Source organism: Labeo rohita, chromosome 12 (genome assembly GCF_022985175.1).
Source record: "Labeo rohita strain BAU-BD-2019 chromosome 12, IGBB_LRoh.1.0, whole genome shotgun sequence".
In the NCBI taxonomy this organism is placed as follows: domain Eukaryota; kingdom Metazoa; phylum Chordata; class Actinopteri; order Cypriniformes; family Cyprinidae; genus Labeo; species Labeo rohita.
In genome coordinates, this window is record NC_066880.1 from 4,924,165 (window position 1) to 4,939,458 (window position 15,294).

The 15,294-nt window shown below is 32.1% G+C and overlaps 1 protein-coding gene across 3 annotated transcripts in view; it reads right to left on the reverse strand.

The window, feature by feature from the left end:
* Window positions 1-1,675: 1,675 nt before the first annotated feature.
* The window catches only part of LOC127174365 (cadherin-18), a 277,340-nt gene continuing 263,721 nt past the window's right edge, over window positions 1,676-15,294 (reverse strand). For all 3 annotated transcript variants that reach the window (XM_051124769.1, XM_051124766.1, XM_051124767.1), the window contains 2 exons: window positions 8,750-9,001; window positions 1,676-2,556 (listed from right to left, as the gene is read on the reverse strand). In XM_051124769.1, coding sequence (XP_050980726.1) covers window positions 2,003-2,556; window positions 8,750-9,001 — 806 coding nt within the window. In that variant the 3' untranslated portion in view covers window positions 1,676-2,002. The remainder of the gene's footprint in view (window positions 2,557-8,749; window positions 9,002-15,294) is intronic.

Sequence of the window (15,294 nt, forward strand, 5' to 3'; positions counted from 1 at the left end):
CCTACGTAGGCAGCATTTTAAGACATCAAAAGACATTCTCAAGAAAAAAGGCTGTTCTGAAAGGAAGGGAGCTTAATTATGCTGTTTCATAAGCTACCTTGTTATACTGCAAGTGAAGGAAATCCAAGATGGTGGATGAGATTTGTATATCTTTGAATACTGAAAACGTATAGCTGTTACGTCTATGTAGGCTGTAGACAGTGAGGGAGAGCTCACTAGATTTTGGAAAAGAGGCTATACTGTATATGCTATAAAGCGAGCAATTATGAAAATGTTTATTCGCAATAATTTAAATGCTTCAAGGCAAATCTGGGTCAACAAGGGTTTAGAAGCTGATTTCCACCATTTCCACATTAAAATTGAATGATGCAGTGAAGTAGAAAAGCCTGAAGTAACATTCAATATGTCAGTCTACTCTAATATATTCCAGTGGGAAATATAGCATGTGTAGGTAATTGACTTAGTAACTTGTATAAAGAAAATTAGGCACTTAGTTGACTTTCTGATAAAAATGTCACATGCGACGGCATTGAAAAGTGGAAAGTTATTTTTAAATAATTTCTAATTATTTGTGTGTGTGTGTGTGTGTGTATACATTACTGCTCAAGAGTTTGGGATCAGTAAGACTTTTTAATGTCTTTAAAGAAGTCTCTTATGCTCATCAAGGCTACATTTATTTGATCAAAAAAACTGAAAAAAATTTAATATTGCAAAATGTTATTGCAATATAAAATAATGTTTTTTATTTTATTTTATTTTTTTTATTTTAATATACGTTAAAATCTAATTTATTCCTGTGATGCAAAGTTACACTTTCATCAGCTGTTACTCCAGTGTCACATGATCCTTCAGAAATCATTCCAATATGCTGATTTATTATTAGAATTATCAATGTTGGAAACAGCTGTGCTGCCAGATATTTTTTAGAACCTGTGATTCTTTTTTTTTTTCTTTGATGAATAAGTTAAAAAGAACAGCACTTATTCAATATATAAATCTTTTCTAACAATGTAAATCAATGCTATCACTTTTAATTAATGTAACACATCCTTGGTGAATAAAAGTATTAATTTCTTTCAAAAAAAGAAAGAATAAAAATACACTGAACAGTAGTGTATGTTGTTAAAAACCTTCCTATTTTAAATAAATACTGTTCTTTTTAACCTTTTATTGATCAAAGAATCCTGAAAAAAGTATCGCAGGTTCCAAAAAAATATTAAGCAGCACAACAGTTTCCAGCACTGATAATAAATCAGCATATTAGAATGATTTTAGAAGGATCATGTGACACTGAAGACTGGAGTAATGATTCTGAAAATTCAACTTTAATTACAGAAATAAATTCAATTTTAATGTATATTAATATAGAAAAACATTGTTTTACATCATAATGTTATTTCACTACATTACATGTTTTTCTGTATTTCTGATCAAATGAACAGCCTTGATGAGCATAAGAAACGTCGTTAAAAAACATTAAAAATCGTATTGATCCGATTATATATATATATATATATATATATATAAATATTCTGTGTTTATTGGTTCATAATTAGTGCTTTTCTAAAATCATCAATAAAGAATTAACTATTTTGTTGATCAGCTTGAAAATGTTACTAGCAGGAAAAAAAATAAATAAATAAAATAAATACAGCGAAGGATAACTTCACATATATTCATCTGTCAGGAATTCAGGACTTTATTGAGCAATAAAAAATATACACCAGTTAAAATAGTTTCCTTATTTTCATTAGTTTTTTTATTCTTTTTTAAATTCGGTTTTCTTTTCAAAATCATTCTTGTCTTGTTGGGATTCAGAGCTCCGAACATCCAAAAGAAAGGAGAGAAAAAAGGCAGTCAGTCTGACTTTACAGCTGTAGAGTTACGGCAGCGCAGCAGTCCGAGAGCGTCTCATTGTACTGATGAAACCATGACGGCGGATGTCGAAAAAGAGCAGGGTTTTGTTTTTGTGTTCACAGTTTTATCTGACATTGACAAATACTTATGTCTGCTTCTCCGACTCTGCCTTTTCAGTGGATTCGGACGCCGTTTCAACTTCCTCTCCGTAAAGTTCTGCTATTTTCTCAAATTTTGGACCCCAGTCGTCCAGGGAGTTGTAGTCCAATTCGGAATGTGCTCCAGCCGACCCGAGCGAGCTGATGGAGCCTGCTGGTGACCCTTGACCCTCGTAGGCGTAGGTCTGTAAAGAATCGTAGGGCGGCACGCTAGTATCCTGATCCGCCTCGGCCACCCTTTGTTTGATAAAATCCCCGACATCCATTTCCTCGTCTATGTCCAGGGACGAGGGGCTGAGACGGCTGCGGACCGGTCTCCGTGATGACCACGGCCGGATGCACTCGGGCCGGACGTCCCGACGGAATTTGAGTTCCTCAGCAGCAGCTGGGTTCCGGAGGGCGATGATGTCGAAGGCCTCGGTGTCCTCCTCTCCGCCTCCTTCGTCATCGTACGTCACAACATTTTCACGAATGTCCTCCTCCGAGATGATCAACGGCTCTTTTTTGCTTCGTCGTAAGGTAATGAAGAGAATCACGATGGCTGCAAGGAACAAGAAAAATGCTTTATTATATAAAATAAAACAGCACAACTGATTCATATTCATGATGCTTCTCATTATGTAAACATATGCTGTTAAAAATAAGAGCTGTTAACTTAATTTTGACTGAATAATTTTACATTTTGTTTTTTGTTGTTTTTTACTTTATTGGTGTTATGAATGGTATGAAATTTGGTAAAGGTTTTGGCACATGCTATGTGAACACACACATACAAACACACCCAAAATTCATGGACATAGAAAGTTAAATGATAATGAATAGTCACACTTGTACTGTTTGTGTTAAACAATGACTGCACTGGAAATAAATGGGAAGTGGAAACTTTTTTTTTTTTTTTTTTTTTTTGTGATATCAACCTCAAATTCAGAACTTCTCGGCCTGGTTTCACAGACGGGCTTAGCTTAAGCCAGGACAAGGTTTTAGTTAAATTAAGATTTTTAAGCAGCTTTTTAAAAGTTTTTTTTAGTCAGAGCAAGATATTTTCAGTTGAAACAGCTCAAACATGCATTGTAGGCTGGGACTAGCTTAAGCCTTATCTGTGAAACCAGGGTTTTTGTAATATCAACTTCAAATTTGGAGCACAATTTTTTTTGTGATATCAACCTCAAATTCAGAACACTTTTTTTTGGCGATATTAACCTCATATTCAAACCACAACTTTTTTTTTGTGATGTCAACTTCAAATTCTGAGCACAACTATTTTTTTGCAATAACCTCAAATTCGGAACACAGTTTTTTTTGTGTGATATCAGCCTCAAATTCAGAACACAACTTTTTTTTGTGATATCAACTTAAAATTCTGAGCACAACTTTTTGTTGCAATAACCTTGCAATAACAGTTTTTTGTGACATTCTCAAATTCAGAACAATTTTTTTTTTTTTTTTTTTGCGATATCAACCTCAAATTTGGAACACAGCTTTTTTGATATCAACCTCTAATTCGGAACATAACTTATTTTTTTGTGATGTCATTCTGAGCACAACTCTTTTTTGCAATAACCTCAAATTCGCAACATAGTTTTTTTTTTTTTTTGTTGTTGTTGTTGTAATATTCTCAAATTTGGAACACATTTTTTTTTTGTGATATCAACCTCAAAATCGGGGCACAACATTTTTTTTGCAATATCAACCTCAAATTCAAAACCTGTTGTGATGTCAACTTCAAATTCGGAACATATTTTTTTTGTGACATCATTCTCAAATTCGGAACACAATTTTTTTTTTTTTTTGTGATGTCATCCTTTTTTTGCAATAACCTCAAATTCAGAATTTTTTTTTGTGATATTCTCAAATTTGGAACAAAATTTATTTATATTTTGCGATATCAACCTTAAATTCGAAACAACTTTTTTTTGTGATATCAACCTCAAATTTTGAATGCTTTTTTTTTTTTTGCAAAATCAACCTCATTCTGAACACTTTTTTTGTGATATCCATTTCAAATTCAGAACACAACTTTTTTCAGACTTATGGCTTATTTTAACATAGGTTTAGAGTAAAACATATTTCGGGGAATATGTATTTCATATAAAAAAATATTTTTGTCCATTTTAATAATAAATAATGAAGTAATAATAAACAAACTTCTCAAACTTTTTTTTTCACATACATTTTTTAACCCATAAAGTTTGGTAAAAATCTTGAGACAAAACAAAGGCACTGATGTATTTTAAGATCAGTCAGTGCAAGTTTCTTTCAGTTGAAACAGCTGAGACTTAGATTTTAGTCTGGGATTAAGCTTAAGCCTTGTCTGTTAAACCGGGGGTTTAGTTGGGGTAACGTTTAAGTTACAGGTCAATGCTCAAAAAGTGGTTAAGAGGTAATAAAGGATCATAACTATTCCATAAATATAATTTAGTATTACAAATCCCCTAAAATACAAAATATTAAACATTAATACAAAATAAAAAACATTTTTGACTGCCATGTGGACAGCACCTGAGGGTTAAATTATATGCACTGCCATTCAAAAAGATGAAAAATGAAGCCTAATAATGTACAAATCAACAGGAAAGGGAAATATTTGCACTTTGTGTTTACTAAATACCATTGGGAGCTGTGGGAAATTGAAAGTATGTAACATATTCATGTCAAGCACTGGAAAACTGAAATAACTAAAAATAATTGATCAATGTTAATAATTCTACCAGGGAACGTTAGGGCACTACGGTAAATGTTTCACGCAGTAGGAGACGTGGGGAACATTACCAGGATGAGGGAGAAGCAGGTGTGAAGCATTGTCAACGCATGAACAAGCAAACACATCAGGGGCCAGAGATCAGCGCGAATGAATGATGATTCTTTCATATCCCATTAGAATGGAAAGAGCCACGATAAATGAACAGCGAGTCAATATCGCACATTAGTCTAGATGAGCTTTCACTTCACTGATACACTATTAGCTGATGCGACTAAAGCTTTATGAAAGCACTTTTTCCATGTCACTTCAGATGCGGCACAAACGTGAAATATATATGGATAACATTTGCAAACAAGTTTAAAACAATTTATTAGAATGTATATATACATTGTCATGAGTGTAGATTATATATAGTTTATCGATTGTCCTAACTAGCGAAATTGCTCGGGGGTTGTAATATCTAGTCCTGACTCCAGCTCTAAATTCTCTCTAAATTTGGTAACTTTGGTAGGCAGAAAGACAACGAAACATATTGCAATCTGTTGTATGAATATTGCACAGCAACCACGCCATTGTGCTGTTCCACAAAACGCAAAAGGTGACACATTCTGTTCAGTGTTTGCTAACAAACAAGTATCTCGATGTAATCAGATCTGCTAAAGCCAGTAAATCTACCAAGCAGATTTGTGGAGTGGAAGGAGGGAGATTTTATCAACAAGTAGATTTTAGCAGGAGCAAACAGAGCCGTGTTTGAGCAGCGATGTGCGCAACATGTAGCGCGAGGTTCAGGACTATATTTAGCCCCGGCAGCTGCTAGGGTGAGTGCTGAAAATCTCTCTTGCTTTTGAACAGGAGAGAGCATCACAGCCGCGAGGTGAGACCTAACCCATCCATCCAGGGCCGGAGAGAGGGAGGAAAGAGATGAGAGCAGCACATGAGAGAAGGAGAGGTGGTAATGTCTGCATGAGAGAGGCCTATTACATATGCTGCTCACTTTCTTCAACTCGCTCCGTTAATACAAAACTGTCAACGGCTCACTCTCTGTCTCTCACTCCTTTCTCCCTCGCTATTTCCACACATCTGTTGTTCCGCTCTTTTATACGCCATTCGACTTTTACTGTGGCCCTTTCTGCAAAATATACTTCACTTTTGTAACTTTCCTCAATTCTTCTTCCCTTTCTTTTGTCCCACTATCTATATTTTGGCCTATTCTATTGTTATATTATATTATATTATATTATAGTGCTGCACAATGATTCATCATGATTAATTGCATCCAGAATAATTTTTGTTTACATAATATATGTGCGTGTACTGTGTACATTTATTATGCATATAAATACACATGCATACAGTATACATTTACATGTATATATGTTTACTGATATAATTAATATTATACATAAAAAACATACTTTTCTTAAATATATCCATACATGTGTGTATTTATATACACATAATAATTATACAGCACACACACATGTATTATGTTAAAAAAAAAAATATTTTGGGTTCGCGATTAATCGTTGCGCAGCACTAATTATATTATATTACAATATATTATAAAACATTATTTACTATTTTTAAATACACAATTTAAAAATGTTAATTTAAAAATTATATATTTAAAAAAATTTATATTTTTTATTAACTGTATATTTTTTAATAGTGTTTTTTAACACTATTATATTTTTTAATTCCATACTATTAATACAATATGAAGATTATATTATGTATTTTTAAATTATTTTATTTTTATTTCATTTTCAAAATGACTAAATTACCGTATTTATCATTTGCATTTAATAGAATTGAATAATATAAAATAATGTCTAAGTTAGGGCTGTCAAACGATTAATTGCGATTAATCGCATACAAAATAAAAGTTTGAGTTTGTCTAATATATGTGTGTGTTCTGTGTGTAATTATTATGTAAATATAAATACACACAAATTAATGCATATATTTAAGAGAAATATGTTATGTACAAAATATTTTTTTATATATATAATATAAATTTTTATAAAACTTATAATAAATACATATACTTGTAAATATTTTAAAAATATATACATGAATGTGTTTGTATTTATATACACATTATAATTACACACAGTACACACACATATATTAGGCAAACTCAGACTTATTTTGTATGTGATTAATCACAATTAATTGCTTGACAGGCCTAATTTAAATATAAACAAGTACAAAAAAGTGACAAAATGTTTAATAAAATATCAATATTTTTTAAATAATAGAATTGAATAATAAAGAGTAATCAAGAAAATTACATATTTTTATTAAATGCATATGTGCAACAATAGAAATGTGTGACTAGTACAGACTACACTGGATTATAACTATATTGTCATCATGACATTTATTCATGCTGTCATAAGAGATATTAGTCATCCCGCCCACCACTCTCCGCCCTGCTGTGAATACTAAAGCATTCTTCAGTGATCTGTTCGTGACATTTTGATGCGGTCATGACCCTTCACCTGCTGTTGTGGGACCCATGAAATCCTTTAAGTACGCCCCTTATTTTTGATCTACAGGTTTACAAGGTGAGTGATGAAAAGTCAAGAGTTAAACAGGGCTGGATCAACTGGAATTATGACAATGAATGCCAGAATCCTGCTGTGAATACTAAAATGGGAAAGGTGGTAAATAAGCAACAGTTAAAGAAGAAAGCCCATCTAATTTACCTAGACATACATTTAAATAAAAATGTTTCATTTTCTTTATTATTAAATTTTATTACATTAAAAATATTAGTACATGATATATTTTATTAAACATTATTTACAATTTTTATTTGTACTCATTTATAACAGATGATTCAGTTCTATTAAATTTAAAATTTATAAATACAGCAAATAAACATTTTACATAAAATTAAATGAAAATATAGAATAAAGATTGTATTTTCTTTTTATTCAGTTTTATTACATTAAAAATAGTAGTACATTATATATTTTATTAAACATTATTTACTATTTTATTTGTACTTGTTTATAAATAAATATTTTACATGATTCAATTTTACTCGATGTAAAAATTATAAATATGTTAAATAAACATTTTACATAAAATTAAATAAAAATAGTTAATGAAACTCCAATATAATATAGAATGAAGATTATATTTCAAGAAAACTATTTTTATTTGTACTTTTTATAAATAAATATTATTTTACATGATTCAATTTTATTAAATGTAAAAATAATAAATATAGTAAATAAACAGTTTATAAACATAAAATGCAGAAATTTGTTCAAAAACAAATTGTAATAAAAATAGGATAATGATATATAAATATGATATATAAATATGATGTTATATTTTTATATTTAATTTATAGGATTTTGTTTCTATTTTAACTAAACATTATTTGTAATTCTTAATATTTGATTATTTTTAAGAAATGTACAATGATCCACCAGTCATTCAATTAAATTAGCAAAAATAATATACTATAATTATATATAATTCATCAACATTTCATATATAATGGATGTAGTCTTATACTACTACTACTAATGATATTTTTAAATTACTTATTAATTACTAATTGTATATTATATATTATTTTCTTAAACATTATTTACTATTTTTAATATGTATCAATTTAGAGTTTTATTTTGTAGAGAATGATTCAAATTAATCATACTATCACCTATATATATATATATATATATATATATACACACACACACACACACACACACATATATATAGACCAAATATTGTCCGATCCTAACAAACCATACATCAGTGGAAATCTAATTTATTCAGCTTTTTTGGTTTTGTGGTCCAGGCTCACATATCACATTACCTATAAACAACAGCACTTATATTGAGTTTCTATATCTTTCTATTTGGCTCTGTACATCCTTTAAATTATGCTGCTCTCACAATCTGAAGGATCATGTATTTTTGTGCGTTTGTGTGGTTTTTTTTATATATCTCACTTGCACTGGCAAAATACTTTAAAATCATCATAAAATCATTTCCAAGTTGAACTCACCCAGTAAGATCAGCACACAGAGCAGTATGGCTATGAGAGCGCCTGTGCTGAGCCCTGCGGAGGAGAGGAACGCTTCGCCCTGGCAGATCTTCAGTCTGGTGCCTCTCTGGCAGGAACACACCCTGAGCGTGAGGGTACTGGTGCTGCTCAGAACGGGTTCCCCGTCATCCCACACCACCACCGGGAGCTCGTACAGTTCCTGGGTCAGTCTGTGGAATCGCCGCCGTCTGGCGATGATGCTGGCAGTGCTGTCTGTGGACAGACACACAGATAAGGTCACAATTAGTTAGAAAGCACTCACGCAGCTATCAGATGGCTTCAGATGACATTTCTAGCTTTAAATTGCTTTGAAACTTGACATCTGTTGATCTGCTGAATGAAAAAAAAAAAAAAATCCATTTGAGTTTTTAAAGTGGAACAGGAGGGGGGAGTGAACAGTGACAGATTTCAATACGTTTTCTTTGTTATATGGCTGTCACATTTAAAATAGTCTAAAAAAGGGCTTTGTTATTTAACATCATTTTAGGGGAAAATGTGCCTATTTTACAAGGTGGCAATTTTATATGAATACATAGAATGTGAATCATATGTGAAAGTACAAATTCATATGAATAAGCCATCAATTTGCCAAAATGTAACATGGTTATGAACTACCATGAGATTGTGTTGTTTATTTTTGGTTAATGAAATAAGAAAACCAATCAAACAACAACAACAACAACAGGAGTGATCATTATTATTATTATTATTATTATTATTGATCATATCATGGTGGTTATTGCAGACAACTGATATGCACAGTCATAATATGTGCAAAAAAATCAATTTTTCACAAATACTGACAATGGCACACAAAATGTTGAAATAGATTGTTTTATTCTGTTTAGATGATCATTTTTAAAATTGTATTAACAACAACAACAACAACAACAACAATTATTATTATTTTAAAACAATTTTTAAAAACAGTCATCTAAATAATAAAACAATCTATTTCAACATTTTTGTGTGCCATTGTCAGTATTTGTGAAAAATGGATTTTTTTGCACATATTATGACAGAATCTCAGTTTGCAATAACCACCATGATCAAAACCACAGCACTAATAATAAAAAATAAATAAATAAATAATAATAATAATAATAATAATAATAATAATTTTGAGAATCTAATTTTAAACAACATGATGATCTAAACAGGCTAAAATAATCTACTTCAAAATTTCTGTGTGTGTGTCAGTATTTTTTGAAAATTCTTTCAATTTTTACACAAATTATGACTGTGTCTCAGTTTTCTGTAAGTACCACCATGACAAAAGCCATTGACAAAATAAACAAATAAATAATAAACAACAAATAAATAAATAAAATAATAAAAGGATTATGTATTCGGATGCCAAGCATGTAGTGTCAAAGAAGAGCTGAAGATGAAATATTAGATTTTTAATTTAAAAAATATCAAAATAGTTTATTGTGCATTATTTTCCAATAAGCTATGACTCAGTTTGTGGAAAAAGTGTGAAAATTGTGTTGACTTGTTGTAAAGTTATACTGTATAATATATAGTATATTATGATAATAGTAATTATTTTTTTGATAATAGAAATTCATTTAAAAATCTATTTCTACCAACAACACTGACCACTGAATGACATTTGTTGTTTAAGAATGCTTGTGGCAAAATGATTGTCTTGTGATGCATGTACAAACTCTGTTGGACATTGTTATTTGACCAAAAAAAAAGGTGAAAATGTTTCAAAATAGCTTGTTTTCTAAAAGTCCACAGGACTAAAAGTGCCCACAGTCGAAGAAACACAAAAGACAAATAAATGGAAACAGAACAATGGGTTCAATTGAAACGAAGAACTGAAAATGAATGAAAAGAAGAAAACGAGGAAAATTTGAGGGTAAAAAGCAGAAGTAATGAGAGAGAGCAATAACAGACAAAGATAAAGACAGAGACGAAGAGTGAACGAGAGAAAAAACAGAGAGGGAGAAAGAGGGCAGATAAGAGATCATTATATTAAATTAGCCTGGTTTGAGCACAGTCCACTCTCGCTGAAGCTCTCTGCCCGAGTGTGCCGTTTCAGAGCATTTAGGAGCCCCATTCCCACAGATGGGCTTTTAATGGGAGAACTCACATTCTCTGAGCCCTGAACGCACGAGGTCTGTCTAATACTGGCCGCCTACAGCACAGCGAGCAAAGCTCTTAACCCGAGAATCAACCTAATGAGCCTCCATCTCGCTCTTTCTGAACTTCATCACATCCTCCAGCAATCTCTGCGTTTCCAAGCATTCTGAGAGAGGGATGCTAGACGGACACAGATAAGGGGAAATCAAATGAAATTGAGCAGCAAATGAGTCAAATAGCAAGAGAGAGGGGCACGGCAGATGTGATCTGAGCAACATTAGAATTCAAGTCCATTAGAGGCCTATGTGGCATATTATAGACTCCTGATAGACAGCTGCTTTTAAAAGTCACTTTTAATCAACCTTTAAAAAGAAGACAAACAAACAACAAAATCACTCTTAAGCAACTCTGGGTAAATTAAACCCAGAAGAATTCTTCACATTTAAAACTTAATGCAATATTGTGTTTTATGCAATATGTAAATGAGAAAAAAAAAATAGAACATTACCAACATTTGTCATTATGTCACAGGTAGGTGGTGGTGAGTGACTTGAGTGAGTCATTAAATCATTTATTCAACCATTTAGTTTAAATACGCTGATTAATTCGGGAATGAAACTGTGATGGTCTTCATGAGTGAGTCATTGAATCATTCATTCCACCAATTTTATAAATAACATTAATTCATTAAGGAACAAAACAGTGATGGTCTATATACAGTAAATACGTGTTTGAACCATTCATTCAACTGATTTAATTTTAAATACACCTATTTGTTAAGGAATGTTTGAATGAATCACTAAATCATTCACTTAACTGTGAATCGTTAAATAATTCATTCTACCAATTTTATAAAAAAAAGGAAAGAAAGTATGACCGTCTTAATGAGTGTTCAAATACACCTACTCAATTAAGACTTAAACAGGTGACCATATTTAAGTGAATCACTGAATCATTCACTCAACCAATTTGTTCAAATACACAGATTAATTCAGGAATAAAACAAGTAACAGCCTTTGTGAGTAAGTCACTGAATCATTCATTCGCCCAATTTGATTAAAAACATTGATTCTTTAAGGAATTATTCAGTGACAGTCTTTATGGGTATGTGACTGAACTACTCATTCAGCTGATTCAAATCATTCACTCAACCAGTTTGTTTAAATACACAGAATAGTTCAGGAATGAAACAAGCGAGCACCTTTGTGAGTGAGTTACTGAATCATTCATTCAAACAATTCTTTCAAAAATGGATTAATTCAGGAATGAAACAATTACACTCTTTATATACGAGTCATTGTATCATTCATTCAACTGATTTGTTCAAAAGCACTGATTCATTCAGAATTAAAACAAGTGACTGTCTTGCCTTTGAGTGAGTCATTAAATTATCATTCAACCAATTTGATAAAATACACTGATTCATTAAGGAAAGAAAGAGTGACCGTCTGAATGAGTAAGTGATTGAATCACTCATTCAACTGATTCAAATTCAAATACACATATTCATTCAGGACTTAAACGTCAACGATTTACTCAACCAATTTGGTAGAATACACAGATTATTATTATTAGTGAGTCATTGAATCATTAATTCAACCAATTTGATTAAAAACATTGATTCATTAAGAAAGAAACAGTGAGTCTTTGAGTAAATGATCAAACCACTCATTCAACTGATTCGATTTTAAATACACCTATTTGTCCATGTTTGAGTGAATCACTGAATCATTCACAACAAATTTGTTCAAATACACAGATTAATTCAGGAACGAAACAACTGACTACCTTTGTGAATGTGTTACTGAATCCTTCACTCAACCAATTCTTTCAAAAACATGGATTCATTCAGGAATGAAACAATTACAGTCTTTACAGAATCATTCATCCAACTGATTTGTTTAAAAGCACTGATTCATTCAGGACTAAAACAAATAACTATCTTGCATTTGAGTGAGTCACTGAATAATTCACCAAACTAATTTGTTCAAAAACACTGATTAATTCAGGAATGAAACAAGTGACTGTTTTTGTGTGAGTCACTGAATCACTCATTCAAACAACTTGTTCAAAAACAGACTGATTCAGGAATGGACCAAGTTACTGTCTTTATGAGTGAATCACTGAATCATTCATTCAACAGATTTATTCAAAAACACTGATACATTTAGTAATTATTTTTGCAACTAAGCACACACACACTTTGAGACATCTTACTTGACAGATACTTCTACTACATTGCATGTCATGTGGATGAACACATGCATATGGATTTTAACATGGATAATGCAAACATATGGGTACGTCAGAAGCCGCTGTGTGTCTTGCTGCTTCGAAAAACATTTCCTGCCAGCAACATTAAACACCTGCACAGACGAAAAGCTCTTACTCCTGGCACCCAACTGTGTCCCATAAATAATCACAGAGACACACTACAGAGAACACGCATTTCTAAACAATGTACTGTAATGCATGATCAAAAAAAGAGAGACAGAGAGAACAAGAGAGATGCAAAGGCTGAAATCTATTCCCTTATGAATCTGACGTCAACATCTTGTTCACTACAGACATTACAAGATACAAGAAATCTTGCTTGCAGGGTCAGAAATGTAAGAAAGCCCAAAGAGGCTATGCATTATTTGTTTTTGTCAGTCTGCACAACTTCATTTTCTTGTTTCTCTTGGTCTGGAGGTAACAAAAGTAAGTGCAAAGCATTCTAAGTCCAAAAACTAAACTAAACTAAAATAAAAAAAAAAAAAAAAAAATAAATGATCATTATTTAATCGTGAAAATAATTAAAATTATAATATAATGTAATACAATATATAATATTATTTATCTGCATGATGGATTATTTATTTTATTTATTTATTTCGTTATTTTATAATTAATTAAGTGCAGCAATCAAGACTTCTTAGGGTTTGCACAGAAATTGACAAAAGTGGCAAAAAACGGCTTTGAAAGTCAAACTACCATGAGTAGTTGATTTAATTTTAAAGGTGATGATGTATCTACTTATTACAGTTTTATTTTAATGAATTCATTCAAATGAAGTATTTAACCCAAAGGTTGATCCCAAGTGGTTTCATATACGCTTTCAGAAAGAGAAAAAATGCAGAAAATCAAATGCAAACAGTGAACATCGGCTTTACTGGGAAAGTTTATTTCATCCACGCTCATGAAAAAACAAAAAATACTCTGAAAAAAAAAAAAAAAAGAAAAAAAAGAAAAAAAATCTCTGAAGCCTTACAAACAATAAGCCATTCCCCAGATGTTGCTTAAAACAAATAAATGAAAAAAAAGGTTCAAGCTTTGTTGAGAGGGAAGCATTTCTGTCTTGGTTTATGTTGATGTGTCGTCCTCACCCGCTGGTGGATGACAGCACACTGTCTCTAATTGCACTGCAACACTGCTCAAACTGACATGTGAGAAAATAAACTGTATGTTCAGGACACAAAACCAGACTGAAACCACCACCTTCACATCTGCCAACATTTCAGTCTGAAAAACAACAAACCTACAACCGATCTGGTGGAAAACAAGGTCTCAATCTTATCACACACCACCTTCAAAGCAATTACATTCTATTGGTCAACTAATGTGTTTATGCTAATGAGCTGCACTTTGATTGGCGACTAGCATTCCATATCCAATTAATTCATTTTCGATTTGCTGCTTCACTCAACTCTGTCAAAAGGCTCATTTGAGGTGTCAAGCGCTTGCGATGTCAATCAGCTCTTCTGTGCAAAGATAAAAATCATATTTGGGTTATTTGTTGCAGATTATGGATGTGCTTATTGAATTCGAAAGTGCACCTTCTCACCTCAAATACATTTTTTGTTCGTAGTATTTTAGTTTCCAGCTCCCAAAACTGCTCGTTTAATTCATATTTAATCTGAAGTGGGGCAAACAGTCGCCCCGTGGTGAGCAGGAGGTCACAGCTCTGCCTACTTCAGCAGTAAAAAAGGCCATTTTGATTTTATTTGATACCAATTCTGTCATTTCTACCGTTAAACTGGACTGGGTGAGTTGATGGAAAAACTGCTTACTACACAAACGTTTGGCAGGCGCTTGGAGCGCATGCTGTTTCTCGGCTCAATATTTGCACGCTTGTTTTAAGTCCATCGCTTTTAATCATTTATCCTTGTCAAAAGCAGCCCCCAAATGTCTGTTATGCAACACAGTCTGTGCACTTGTAGAAAAGCAGGTCATACTATTGGTCATACTCAGGGTTAGGGATCTGAATAAACTCAAAGCCTAAAATATTAAACTCTGACGCATAATTCATCCTTCACCATTTGTACATAAATAAAGCCTCAAACACCTTGTTGGGGTGTTATTTTCCTAAGCAGACTTTTTTAGGCATTTTCGCTGGCATGTGATGAAACAGATGGATACAAATCCCACCGACTTGC